The sequence below is a fragment of the Passer montanus genome, unplaced genomic scaffold, assembly GCF_014805655.1.
Source record: "Passer montanus isolate IOZ18808 unplaced genomic scaffold, ASM1480565v1 scaffold22, whole genome shotgun sequence".
Taxonomy (NCBI): domain Eukaryota; kingdom Metazoa; phylum Chordata; class Aves; order Passeriformes; family Passeridae; genus Passer; species Passer montanus.
This window is the reverse complement of record NW_024366815.1, coordinates 314,088-327,497: the sequence shown is the minus strand read 5'-3', so window position 1 is coordinate 327,497 and position 13,410 is coordinate 314,088. Positions and strand designations below refer to the sequence as shown.

The following is a 13,410-nucleotide window of genomic DNA, read 5'->3' as shown; positions in this document are numbered from 1 at the left end:
AGCTCCTGGCAGGCTGTGGAAGGGGCATTTACAGCCAGCCTGTGAGCACTGCTGTCCTTAGTGACCTGCTGCCCTTTCCCCAGGTACAATATGCTGCCAGGGGCTTTCTAGAGAAGAACAGAGACACCGTGCCAGCCAACGTCCGTGGGCTCTTCATCAACAGTGTCACCCCCTTGCTCAGCGTGCTGTTCACAGGCAAGTCCTCTGCACATCCATCACGAGCCAGGGCCCACCTTGGCAAGAGTTAAGTGTGGGCATGAGGCTCCTGTGTTTCACAGAGGGCAGCACCAGGGGGACTCTGGGAGTGCTGCAGCCTGCAGTGGAGCTCTCAGAGCAACATGTTTATTCCCTGCCGTGGAAAGCAAGGCAGGTTGTATCCCATTCCAGAGAACTAGCCACCACTCAGATGCCTTCCCATCTTCTCAGTGCAAGACTGTCTCCACTGGTCCTTTCTAAACATTCTGTTCTTGTCTAGAAATGAAGCTGGTCAACATCAGAGATTCTAAAAATGGAGCTTCACAAATTGTTAAAAAAACTCTCAGGTCACGCATTACTGTTGTCCTACTACTACTCTCCCCTTTTTCAGTTATCAATAAACCTTCAAGGCTTCTAATTCAATTAAAAAATTAAAGAAAGGTTAGGTGGATACTTCCTTGGAAATTGGCTGGCTGAACACAGTGCTTCTGGTATAGAAATTTTGTAATTTTTTGGTCCCATTCAGTCCATGCCACTTTCTGGGATTTATAAGAAACTGCTTAATTTAATTTCTATTCTTCTCTGTGTTTTTCAGCTACTTCTCAGGATTATCTTTCTTCATTACCATTTTTGCACTGTTACTGAAGCTACTTAGCTTAGTGCCAACCCTTTCAAAGTTCATAAACAGCAGATACAACCTGTTCTAAGTTTGGTTGTCCAGTCTGGGCAATGGCTTTAGGTGCTGAACAAAGGGTTTGGTCCAGATGACCTCCAGAGGACACTGCTAACATCATTTTGTGATTTTATGACTCACATGAAGCCATTACACAAGGGTGCACAAGATCCTTTAGTAAATTAAACTTCCCTGGTTTTCTCATCCTGTCAGTGAATTAGTTAAACTGTCTGACTTTAAATAACCTCCTGAGTGCTGTAGGTGAGCTCCCAATTTGCTGTCTGTGCCATTTTTTCTGCACTGTTAGATGGCCATTGATGATAATTTTATTGAAAGTCATTTAGGTTTATGTAATAACCTGATTGTCATGTCTTCTCAGTGGCAGAAATTAGTAATGCCTGCCTTGTGTGCTTCATACAGTAGTTCCACGTGGTGAAACTGAACACCCTGTGAGTCAGTATTTGTAAGGACGTTTGTGCATTAACTGAGGTTTGAATGTTTATCATCCCTAGTGCATTTCAAAGGTACAAAATCAACTAATTGTCTCTGTTCTTCCAGCCACTATCTCCAGGACAGGGACCCTGATGCCTCATGTGAAAGCCAAGGTATTGCGTTTCAAGTCCACATTGCAATTGATAAATATTACCTGATAAACTGTCTGAAAAAGGGCAGGCAGAAGTCGGTTTAAAATAAGAGCAGACAGCAATCAGCTTGTAACAGTTTCTCCTTTGTTTTTTACCATGTTTTATGCTTGCTTCTGCCATTTATGTGTTTAGCTTGTCTTCCCTCCTGTTACATCCATTCTCCCTGTTTTTTTGCCATTGCCTTCCAGCAGTGCTCTTTGGCTGTCAATCAAGCACTTCTTTCCATGGCTGATCGTTTGTTTTGGTCTGGTTTCAGGTCATACCAGGAGCAGATGACAAGTTCAACAGCACACGGAAGCAGTCTGCTGGGGCTCAGTTCCGGGTACAGTACTCCTGCCCTGAGGTGCCCCTGAGATTAAATGATAATTTGATCACTGCTAATACCACTGCACTGCTTCCAGAGTGCTAAGCATGGTTAAATCAGACATTATGTAGACAGGGGTTTTCCTGATTGCCAAGCAGGGCTGATCATGGTGGGGTGGGCCCAGCTGTTGCCAGAACCCAGGAAGTTTCTGTGGGGTGTGAAAACAGTTCTTGCTGCAGGATGTTGCACATGTGGCAGTGCTTTGTCTTGGTGGGCTGTTGATCTTCCTCTGCCCTTGCCAGCATTCCCTGATGGTGCTCATGGAGAGGATGTACTCTGCCAACCCACACTTTGTGCGCTGCATAAAGCCCAACAGCCAGAAGGAGCCAGGTGTGCTGGACAACCAGGTGGTGCTGCTGCAGGTGAGCAAAAGCAGCGTCCTTTACAGAACACTGCCACATCTCAGTGGGAGGGCAGATTCCACCAAAAGGCTGTGAAAGGTGACTCAGCTGAGTCTCCTCTTGCAAGGGAAAGAGTGGCCACACTTTATTTATATATGTGTAAAGATTCTGAGTACTTGGTTGTTTTTGTGACACAGACTGCTAGGTCCAGATTTTGCAATCTTAGATCCCTCTCATTTCTTTTTTGTGAGTGCAATGAGATGTGCTTGTAGGGCACTAGGATTCATCTTTGTATCCCCCCTGGATGGGACTGGTACAGACAGTACTCCAGAAAAATTGCTTCCCAGAGGAGACTGTTCTCACCCATCAGCCAGGGCAACTCTGAATAGAAACCAAGATGGAATTGCTTTGATAGGATCTGAAATGCACTGATATGATTTTAGTTGGATATTCTGACAGGTCTGAGGTATAGATGCCTTAAAGAATACTGAAAATGACTGGAAGAGTTCAGAAAGCTCAGCATCCTCTTCAATGTATATAAGAAAGGATAGGATTAAGAGGAAGTTCATCCATGCCTCAGAGTACTTCTGTGTCCAGATTTGGAAATATGAAGCTATCCTCTAAGGGACAGAAGAAAAGCAGTACCCATGGCTGGAAGGTGAAGTTATTTCAGTCATTGGTTTTTATGGTTTCCAACTTCAAACTCAGAGTGGTTAATCATCAGAGTTGCAGGATGAGGTAATTTCAGTTCTTAACCAAGAAAACGTTTTCAGAAAAAAAAACTTTTTCATTTTGAACTGGAGAAGTTTAGGGCTGAATGAAGTAATTTCTGCCTGCAAAGGAGCAAAACCAATGTCATAATGACCTGTTTCTCTTTGTTTCTCTGATCCCCTTTGTGGTGCTGCTTCAGCTGCGGTACAATGGGCTGCTGGAGACAATCCGTATCCGAAGAGATGGTTTCTCCTGGAGACCCTCCTTTGAGGAATTTGCTGAAAGGTCTTTTAAAACCTCTGAATATTCCTTGTTAGATATTATTTGGGAAATTACCCTGATAACCAGATATGGGCAATGAATGAAAGAGTTTCTTCAAAGTTCATGTGGTCAGAGGTCATGGGATTATTTGCTGTGGGAGGCTGAGTGGGAAAGATAGTGATTTGTTGTTGTTTGCTGTCAGGGTGATAGGGATCAGCTCAGCCCATCAAGGATGTGGCTTTTATGTGTTTGTATTCGTTTGTTTTCCACAGATATGGAATTCTTCTAGTTAAACCTGGTGTCCCCCTCACAAAAGAAAGGTAGGAACATTAACTTTGTTGTCTGGTTTGTTTTTCATAGGCTTTTAGTCAGAGTAGCATAGAAAACCAAATAAAAGGGACAGAAAAAAGAGGATGGGATTTTGTGGTGATGGGGAACACGGATCCCAGGCAAGGACATTTAATGTTTAAAAAGCATTTGGTACCGTGATTAATTAAATCTTTCTTGAATTATTATGTAGCAATTAAATTCAATTGCTGTAACATGTTGTTGTGCTGTGAAATGAAAACTGACCTGTGTATTTAATTTGGGAGTGACAATAGTGGTCAGGGCTGTCCACTGAACTCAGCACAGCAGGCACTCAAGCACTGCTGCCAGGGTCCTCCACAGGCTTTTTCCTGATGGCCACATGGGAGAAGAAGATACAGACAATGCTGGACAAGCAGCCAGCACTGAATGTCTCCCAGGCTAAAAAATATGTTTCTAAACCAAGAATTTTGTCTCTGTGCAGACAAAATACACCATTGGCAGTTTTAGAACCTGACTGTTATACACATAAACACCCTTCCAGCTCTGCAGAGGAGCAGGGTTTTACCTTGCCAGCGTTTTCCCTCCTACATCTAGGGCAGCCATTCCCCACCTCCTCTTCTCCACTTTCCCAGCCTCTCCTTCCTGCCAGTGTCAACTGTGATTGATAGTGAGAATGAATCATGTAAAGAAACCAGCTGAGGGGTTTTTTTAGTCATTTAAGAAAAGGGTTTGAATGACCTCCTGGAACAATTCTCTTCTGGCAGTAGCTCCTCCTGCCTTCACAGTGCTTCCTTGAACTTCCTTATGCTTCTGAATAGTAAGAATTTCAAACCCAACTGAGGTCACAAGAGAATCTCATAGATGGGGGAGAGATTATTGTGAACAGGCAGTATGGTGTGTTTGGAGGCACAAAAATCATGGGATGCATTTCAGAGAAAAAATCCTGTGGATATGGATTGTGGTGCTGTGGAAGTTGGCAGAGATAGAAGGAAAATCACTTCTGCTTTCTTGTGTGAGATATTAGCAAAAAGTGCCACTATGATTTCACAGCCTGGATTAGCAGGAGAGAGAGGAAGCTGTCTGTGTGTTGCAGCTAGAGCTGCTTTCAGTTCCAAGTGTCAGGGAATCTTTCCGAGTGACCCAAATTTTATCACTGGAGTCTGCAAAATGAAACTGGAATTGGAAAACAGACTTTCTCCCTGAAGTCTTGCTGTGCTGACCTTGCAACTTGTGTCCTCCAAAGGGCTTGGAAACAGAATGAGGAAAAACACTTCCGAGAGTAAAATGGGCTCTACAGAATTGCCTCCCAGGGAGTTGAAGTAAATCTGCCTCTGGGAATCCCTCTGCGGATGTTCTTCCCAAATGTGATCCTAGCTGTACCTCAAGCTGCATTACAGACTGACAGCCAGTTTACTGACTATTGGGAATTGCTGAGACATTTTATGCCCCTTTATGTAACTAAAAAAATTGTTGTTCACTTTGGGTGGAAAATTATTTATTTCACTTTTTTTGTCTCTTTCAGCTGCTTGGAGATACTGCAAAGTACAGAGCTGAAAGGCTGGATTTGTGGGTAGGTGTGGATCACTGCTCTTGGGAATGGGAAGCCTAAGATTTTACATGTGTAAGCTGTCACCTGATTCTCTTTAGGGAGAATTCTGTGGTTGCAGGAATGGGTTTTTCAAAGGATAATGGATAAAAGTTTAGACAGCGTTTCTCACTGCATCTTTCTCTTCCAACTTCACAGAAAGTCTCGACTTTTCTTTAAATATTGGCATCAGGAACAGCTGGCAAAGTATGTGGAGCGACTGGAAAGAGCAGCAGTTATCATACAGAAAGGTGAGCACTGGGACAGGAGGTGATCTCAGACCAGGGCAAGGAAAACCTTTTGTGCAGTCCCTAATCCACTTTTGCAGAGGACAGAAGGGTAGGGCAGGTGCCATCTCTACGTCAAGGCCCTGTGAAGTCAAAGTGCTTATTGCAAATGCCCATTTTCCCAGTGCTCATCCTGAATCAGGGAGAGTCCTCAGTACCAGCCTTGGAAAGGGAAAATGTGTGCAGGAGACCTGGGCTGAGCAGGGCACGCACATGATTTGGCTGCATCCTGAAGTCTGGCTCACTGTCCTCTGGAGTAAGGATTGTAAGTTTTGTTGAAGTGGGGAGAGGGAAATGAATGAAGCAGATCTCATTGTTGCTTTCAGAGACAGAAAAGGGTGGAATTTTGGTCTGGTTTGGTTTTTTCCTTTCCACATGGCATCTGCTCTAGCAGCCGATCTCTTCAGAGCGGCTGCGGGCAGATTGGTACTTCCCTTTGCACAGGCTACATGAGGACTGTGCATCCAGGAGGAGGAGGCTGCTTAGCCTGCTTAGCTCCCTGATTAGCTCCCCTCTGTTACACTTCTCTTCTGTATGGGTTGTTGCACTGCTGGAGCATCTGAGCAACTCCCAACTGTGCACCATACAGTGTAACAAACATCAGACGGTCACAAGCTGTGCGCTCTTGTCATCTAAGGGGAGCATGTGTGGGTAGTGGGAAATGAGAGGGTGCAGCTTTCACTTCATGTGTTTTAATAACTGGGAGAGTAGGTGGGATCACACAATGTCTAATGCTCCTGTGAGCCCTGCGTTGGCTGCTTATGGGGAAGGTTTTCCTGTGGGCTGGCATCAAGGAAATCCTGTCTCCTTCTTGGTGTCTAGAAGGACAGAGAGATGGATGGTTAACAGGCCCTTCTGTGAGGCTTTCTTTTTAGGTATTCTGTGCCCTGGCATTAGAGATGAGAGCTTAGAGCTGTAATTTGATTTCCATAAATCTGTGATCTGGCAGCTTAGAGAGTAGAAGATAGTTCTCACAGGCTTTTGGCTGCCTGCTCACAGTAGAGCTTCCATTGCTCTTTATTAACATGATTCAGGTGTGGAGGGCTTTGTACTGAGTGAAGGACTATCACCCAGTGTTCTTCCCCAAGAGAATTACAAAGGCATGAACAGCATTTATTTTCTGACCAGAGCTTTCATCTGAACAGTTTTTAGGGGATTCAGATGCAAGAAGAGTTTCCTAAAACTGTTGGCTGAGCTGAGAGCTCAAGCACAGCGGCTACAGGAGGAGGCAGAGAGAGAAAAAAACCAGCAGCTGTCACTGGCAACTGAGGCCCAGGGTGAGTTGTTCCCACTCACACTGACCCAGAGCGTGTCCACTGGTGAGGTGATCACCTTGAAGTGCTGTAAGCTCCAGGTCATGATGGCCTCCCCTGGGATGGGAATTCCATCAGTGTGGTGGGCAGGGAGCCAATGATGTTTCTGCTCTTTGCAAGTGTGGCATTGTCTGTGGGGAGCAAAAGCAGCATAATAAAGGTAATTTGCTTGGCTGTGCTGGAAGGAGGGCCAGGCTGTTGTTTTACCACATAATCCATGCCGCAGAGCCTATCCCATTCCTGGGCCTGTGAAGAATAGATCTCATGGATCTTGGATGCTTGAGTTCACCTACTTATTTCTTCTTGTTGCAGAAAGAAACTCCCTTCCAGTCCCCATGCCACGAAAGAGGCGCCCTCAGTCTAGTCCTCATCCTTCTGGTCAGTCACAGCAGCCACCAGTGCCACGGCCACGCAGCAAACTGACAGAGGTAGCAATACTGGCTCTGCTGGGGGGCCCTGAGCCAGGCGTGCTGGTTCCCTGCTCCATCACCTCCTGCATGCACGTGTTCTCCTGCATGCAGTCCCAAGAGAGTGTTGTCATTCTTGTTATGAGAATGTGGGTCCTGTCCTACTGTGGTTAGACAAAAAGCATGGTCAGGACCTTTGAGGAGCTGAAAGCAACTTTTAGTAGTTGGTGACTGATCATCTCTTAAGGGACTCAGGAATGGCATCACCTGCCAAAGTGATCTCTTCAAATGTCCCCTGCTTTTGACTTTGCTTTCGTCCTGACTTTCCCTCTCTCCTTGCTTTCAGTCCACTCCTTTTGATAACTTCTTGAGCCCTGCTGTGCCTCCTCCTGTTCTGGGAGCTGAGGAACAGACTGGGGAAGAAGCAAAAATGAGGAAACTCAAGAGAGGAGCAACTCTCCGCTGGTTCACAGAGACACAGGCCCAGAAGGTCATGCAGGATGATGGGGCCTTTCCAAGCTGGCTGCATGGGATGATCAGTCGGAGGTAAGTACTCTGGACACAGTGACCACAGGTAGAAATCCATGTGTCCTTACGACTCTGTAGGTTGGATTGGTCAGGAAGGAAGTGGAATGGAAATGGGAGTGACCAGCATAACTTTTCCCTTTTAATCTGTGAGCATCAAACCCTTAGTGGAAAGTTTGGGAGTCCCTGTCACAGGCTGTAAATGCTGAAATTTTATGTAGGTCCATGGAAAGACAATGGAAACTCATTGTACGTAAGTGCACTGGGTCCTTAAATACAGATCTTGTGTAGGGATGGGAGGCTTGTAAAAGGAAGAAATATGCACATGCACTTTCCCTGTTCTGGACCATTTGCAGAGACATGAAGATGAATTTTTGGGTTGATTCATTATGACTGTTTTTTGTATTTCAGTATAGGTCAGGAGAAGACCCCAATTTACAGCAGGAGAATATAGAATTCAGCTTACTTTTATTTTAAATAGTATTAAGAGGGGCTTTAGTGAGTAATCAATGGCAAAACTCCACCAAAGCCCTCTGATAAGGAAAAGGAAGTGTTTTTGTTGATACCTCTGTCTGTCTAAGGAGGGTGCAGCATAGCTGGCATTTGCTTCTACTTAGTCTGGGAAAGATATTCACTAAGCCCTTCTTTCTTATGGAGCTGTTTGCAGGACTTTGTTTAAATGCTTGAAGTTTTTTTCTCCCAGGTTTGCCTCACACTTCTCTCTCTTGGCTGAGTCAAGCAGTGCTTTCTGAGTCAAGCAGTGGCATAATCAGAGAAGTGCTGATTATGTCAGTGATCAGACAGGAGCAGGATGGCATTATTTTCTCACCTGTGTGCAAATTGATCTGTGGTGCTTCACACTTGTTAACTGCCAGTATCCTGTAACTGGTGGAATTTCTTTGTTGCTGCTGTCTGAACACCGTCATCATCTTGCTCAGTTTCTACCTTTTTTTTCTGTTGAAACTGCAATTCTCCTTCAGCCTTATTAGATCTACATTCTTGGATTTTTTCAGGCTGTCAGTGTGAACATTTACTCAGAGACATTACACAACACATTGACTTGGTAAAGGACACTACAGTAGCTCACAGCTCCCTGGTAGATGCAATTAAAATTTCTTTTTAATTTTTTCAAGATAGTTATTGAGGCCCTAATCTGTAGTAATGCTTTTGTCCACAGATGAAAGAATGTAGGAGAGGAATTAGTGTCTGGAAGACAAAACAGTCTAAATTCAAGTATAGACTAGCCATGAGCACTGCACAATGAAGGACGTGACAGATCCTTCCCAAAGACACTGGTGCTTAAGCAGAGACTTAAGTTTTCACACAGCAGTGTAAGCTCCCTTCATGGAATGCAGCAGCCAGAGCAACCCCAAACTGCACTGGTGATTTGCAGTCACCTTTAGCCTGGAGCAAGGCACATGACAAGCACAAAGAAGAGCTTTGTCTGTTAGGCAGAGAAGGGGAAGACCTCCTTCCAGCAGGAAGTTTAGAAAGCCAGAGGGTGTATTCTAAGACAGTGTTTTTCCAAGGTGCTGGGCTTACCCAGTACCCCACAGCATCCTGAATTCTTCATCCCTGGGCCATAAGAAGTGCACACATGCACAGGTTCTTCATCTCAGTGATGCTTTGTGACATGCTTGGGGCTGGAAGGCAGCTGTTGCTATTGCACAGTCAGACTGCTGGAGCAGGTTTGGAGCAGCCCTGCTTGGAGAGGCTTTGGCTGAGAGTATGATGCTTCCTCAGCCTATTAGTTCCTCCTGCACCACCAATCTGAGTCAGGAGACCTGTTCTGTAGCCAGGAGCACATGGGGCAGATGCTGGGCTTCCTGGGACACTGCTGGGCTAGCACATGAGCTAGGATGCAAATCCCAGCAGTGTGGCAAGGCAGCTGCTGGCTCTCTGCTGAAAAATTCTTTCCTGGTTCCAGGGAAGCTGAAAACTTGCTGATTGACAAGCCTTTGGGTTGCTTCCTTGTTCGGATCAGCCAGAGCCGACCAGGCTACATCCTGACATACCGGTAGGTAATGGGCAGAGGAGGCTCAGGGGAGACATTATTGCTCTCTACAACTCCTGGCAGAAGCCTGTAGCTAGATGGGGGTCAGCCTTTTCTTCCAGGCAGCTGGCAGCAGGACAAGAAGACACAGCCTCAAGCTGTGACAGGGTAGGTTCAGGCTGAATGTCAGGAGGAATGTCTTCACAGAAGGGGATGTCAAGCACAGGAACAGGCTGCCCAGGGCATTGGTAGAGTCACTATCCCTGGAGGTATTTAAAAAATGTGTAGATGTGGCACTTGGGAACATGGTTTAATGGTGGATTTGGCAGTGCTGTGTTCAGGGTTGAACTCTAGAATCTTAAAGGCTTTTCCATCCTAACTGATTTGATGAAACTGAGCACTGCATTAAATTCTGTGATCCTGGAATTCTGCAGTCATAGAATTCTTGAATTCTGTGATTCTCTATTGAATTCTGACTGGAGGAGATTACCTGCTTCACAGAGGAGTCCAGTGAGGATCATGTTCAGCCTCTCCTGTAGTGGGTGCCTCAGAGATTGCAGTAGCAGATGGAATACTGCAGAATCTGTCTCTTACTGAAAAAATAGACCTGTTTGTGGGTGGGGTGCTGTGGCTCCAAGGATAGAGGTCCTGCTTGGGCTGTACTCTGTGGCTGAGAGGGCAAACCAGGTTGGAGGGAGATAGCAGCAGCTATGAGCCCATGTTAGAGTCTAGCACATCCCCTGCCTCTGCGTGGTACTTGTTAGTGAGGATCCTGATCACAACCGGCTTCTGGAGACCACGGAGGGGGGAGGCAGGAGCCAGGTTCTGACACGCTGAGGCCGCCATGTCCTGACTGTTTCTGTCCATCCCTCCCCCAGGGGCGAGGGGCGCTGCAGGCACTACATGGTCCAGGCGCAGCCCAACGCACGCTACGTCATCCTGGGGGAGGACCGGGCCCACGCCTCGCTCACCGAGCTGGTGCGCTACCACCAGCGCGTGGGCATCCAGCCCTTCATGGAAATACTGACTGTGCCCTGTGGCCAGGTGAGGGCCCGGCGTCTTCTGTGGGAAAAGAGCAAGGGGCATGGACTTGAGTGAGTGGCTAAAGACGCTGCAGCAGCATCTCTTTTGTGTCCCTGCTGAGGCGTGTCCCGTTTTGGCCAAGCAGCTTGGCTGCTTCTGCAGGCGCTGGGAAACGCTGCTAGCTGGGGAGTCCTGGGATGGGGGAGAGGCACTGGCAGATGATAACACCCTGCCGCCCTCTGATTGTCAGCAGTGGACACAGCTGAGTATGTTCAGTGTGTGTGAAGGGTCTGCAAACCACTGCTGAATCCACTCCTCCTTTCTCCAGAAAGGTACTGAGAGCCTGAATTACAAAAATCTGGAGAATCTCACGCTGAGTTCACCAGCAGACAAGGAGGAGACCCCTTCAGAGAAGCAGTCCTGCACCTCCATGCCCTCCAGTGGCACACCTGCTCTGCAGTGGTTCAGGAGAGCCAAGAATTTCCAAAACCAGCAGACCCCAGACAAGAGTAGAGCAAAGCCTAGCTCTGGAGAGAGCAGCCAACAAGCTTTCCCTCGTCTCCGCTCTTCCATACGCCTGGCAATGCAGGAAATCCAGCAGGTGAGCTAGAGGATATCCTCTGCTAAGCCACAGTCCCTCTGGGACACATGGAATTTCCCTGCCCAGAGGCAGGAGAGAGGAGGTTTCCACAGGTAGCACTTGGTTTCTTAGCTCCTGGGTCATAGGTTTTATTTGGTGGTCTTGGGATCAAGACTGTATTCCTTGGAATATTCCTTGCCAGCCTGTGCTCCCCTGCCAATGCTGTTTCTCTGCTTCTCACCACAGTTCACTTCCACTCCCATGAACATGTCTAGAGAGAGGAGCTCACTGCACTGAGGACATACAGCCTGGCTGACACGGTAAGAGGAGGCGGTGTATGATTGCTCCTTCCTGGGAAATGGAGGAGCAAAGCAACTCTTCCCTTCATGTTCCACCTGTAGCATCTCTTGGCCATAAGCTACATAAGAAATAGAGCAGGAAAAACAGAGAGCAGCAGCCAGCTTCCATCCCAGGACTGCACAGAGACCAGGGAATCCCGGGAAAATCAGCCTGAGTTTGGGTTCCCAGCAGCTGTGGTGCACGGTGTGCTTGCAGTACAATGGCCAGGCTGCTGGAGGGAGCTCACAGTTTGTTGGAGGGCTGGGGCTGGAAGGACAAGGGCTACTAGAATGCATGCCACAGTAGCCAGCTCCAGTGGCTTCCTGGGGTGGAGGGGCAGTGGTGCTGGGGAGCCCTGCAGGGTGGCAGGGGCAGCGAGCTGAAGGCAAGGCTCAAAACAGGGGAAAAGGCAGCAACTTTGTTGGGGTAAAGAGGACTTTCCACAAAGTCTCAGCAGTGGAAACACAGCTAGCAACTGAGATTGTGATGTGGTGGTTGGGTGATAAGGGTCTGGCGTGGGCCAGAGGCCTTGACTGACTCTGCCTTGTCTGAAGTATCTGGTGGATGTGCAGCTCCCCTGTCCCAGTCAGCTGCTGAAGGCAGCTGGGAGCTGTAGTGGTGCTGTAATTCCTTCTTCTCTGGAAGAATCTTGGTATGTGTCAGCTGAGCATGGAGAAGGATCAGAAGACCATGCCTTTGGCTGCTGACCCACTGCAGGGCTTCCAGCCACACACCAAGATTGCCAAGTTTCCTGCGTGGTTCTGCTCCCATGCTGGAGCAAACCTTTTAGCTGGGGCCTGTCTTGTCTTTCTCTTCATAGCTAAGAAAGACACGAACTCTTCAATAGCTGAAAAAATCCTCTCCCTGAAGTATTTGGCTTAATTGCTTCATTTCTCTGTGTCCCGTTCATTGATGTACCCAGAGGAGACTCCCTGTGTCAGAGGTCAGGCAGAAGAAAGATAAAATACAGGGATCTGCATAGATAAGTGCAAGCTTGTTGTACCTAACTGGAATCCTTTCGTGCCCTCAAGTGAGTTGTGTTTCTTGACTGTCTTCCAGGTCCAAGTGGCTCAGACCTGTCCTCTTCCAGTGCTGTTGGGCCTTGCCTAACAGTGAACACATCCAGAGATACAGCAGCCTTTTTCCTTTTTTTAAATATTTTTTTATTTTTATTTTTATTTGCTGCAACCAGCTGGCCCTGTGCTTTCAGAGAGGGCTGATGCAGAAGTTCACTTTCCCCAGCACTGAAGCGTATTGCGACTGCAGTATCTGGACCAGTTTGATCCTGGCAGCAGGGAGAGGATGGGGACAGTCACACTCTGCACAGACCCACAGTGCCTGACTGGCTGTGTGTCAGTACTGCAGTGCTCCTGGAGACTCCTCACCTAGCACTGTGAATAGTCACAAACTGGGTATCTCCCAACAACCTGTTCTGTCACACATGTCTGATTACCTACCTCTTTCTCTTTCAGTATTCTCTGGTTTGGTCCTGTGTATCTGCTGCTCTGGCAGCCAAGGGAAGTTGGGCTTGGGCAGTAAAAAACAAAACTGAAGTCCTTTTGTTGAGTGTGGAAGCACTCAAACAGAAGCTAAGACAAGGTCAAGAAGATCTTTCTTGTAAAGGGGATTCACTGCCCTTGCATCAGTGTGCTGGCACACTGTTCCACAGTCCTTAACCAGAGCTAGTCAGGGAATCATTGGTGAAACCCTCTCACTCATCCTGGCTGAAATCTCTACAAGTCCAGGCTGGACAACGTGCTGCTTTACACTGAGGGTGGGTAGAGGGCTTGGAACATAAAGGACCATACTACTTGCTCTGTTTTTCCCACCTTTTAAAATAAATCTGGTTTTTTGCCTGTA

The 13,410-nt window shown here is 47.2% G+C and overlaps 1 protein-coding gene across 2 annotated transcripts in view; it reads left to right on the top strand.

Annotated features, from left to right (window-relative positions):
• The window catches only part of LOC120502461 (myosin-IIIb-like), a 26,336-nt gene extending 12,926 nt beyond the window's left edge, over positions 1-13,410 (top strand). For both annotated transcript variants that reach the window (XM_039709912.1, XM_039709913.1), the window contains 16 exons: positions 84-195; positions 1,427-1,473; positions 1,769-1,834; positions 2,119-2,238; positions 3,128-3,213; positions 3,462-3,509; positions 5,021-5,068; positions 5,243-5,334; positions 6,516-6,647; positions 6,996-7,111; positions 7,437-7,636; positions 9,543-9,632; positions 10,487-10,652; positions 10,960-11,232; positions 11,458-11,531; positions 12,610-13,410. In XM_039709912.1, the coding sequence (XP_039565846.1) occupies positions 84-195; positions 1,427-1,473; positions 1,769-1,834; positions 2,119-2,238; positions 3,128-3,213; positions 3,462-3,509; positions 5,021-5,068; positions 5,243-5,334; positions 6,516-6,647; positions 6,996-7,111; positions 7,437-7,636; positions 9,543-9,632; positions 10,487-10,652; positions 10,960-11,232; positions 11,458-11,508 (1,647 nt within the window). In that variant the 3' untranslated portion in view covers positions 11,509-11,531; positions 12,610-13,410. The remainder of the gene's footprint in view (positions 1-83; positions 196-1,426; positions 1,474-1,768; positions 1,835-2,118; positions 2,239-3,127; positions 3,214-3,461; positions 3,510-5,020; positions 5,069-5,242; positions 5,335-6,515; positions 6,648-6,995; positions 7,112-7,436; positions 7,637-9,542; positions 9,633-10,486; positions 10,653-10,959; positions 11,233-11,457; positions 11,532-12,609) is intronic.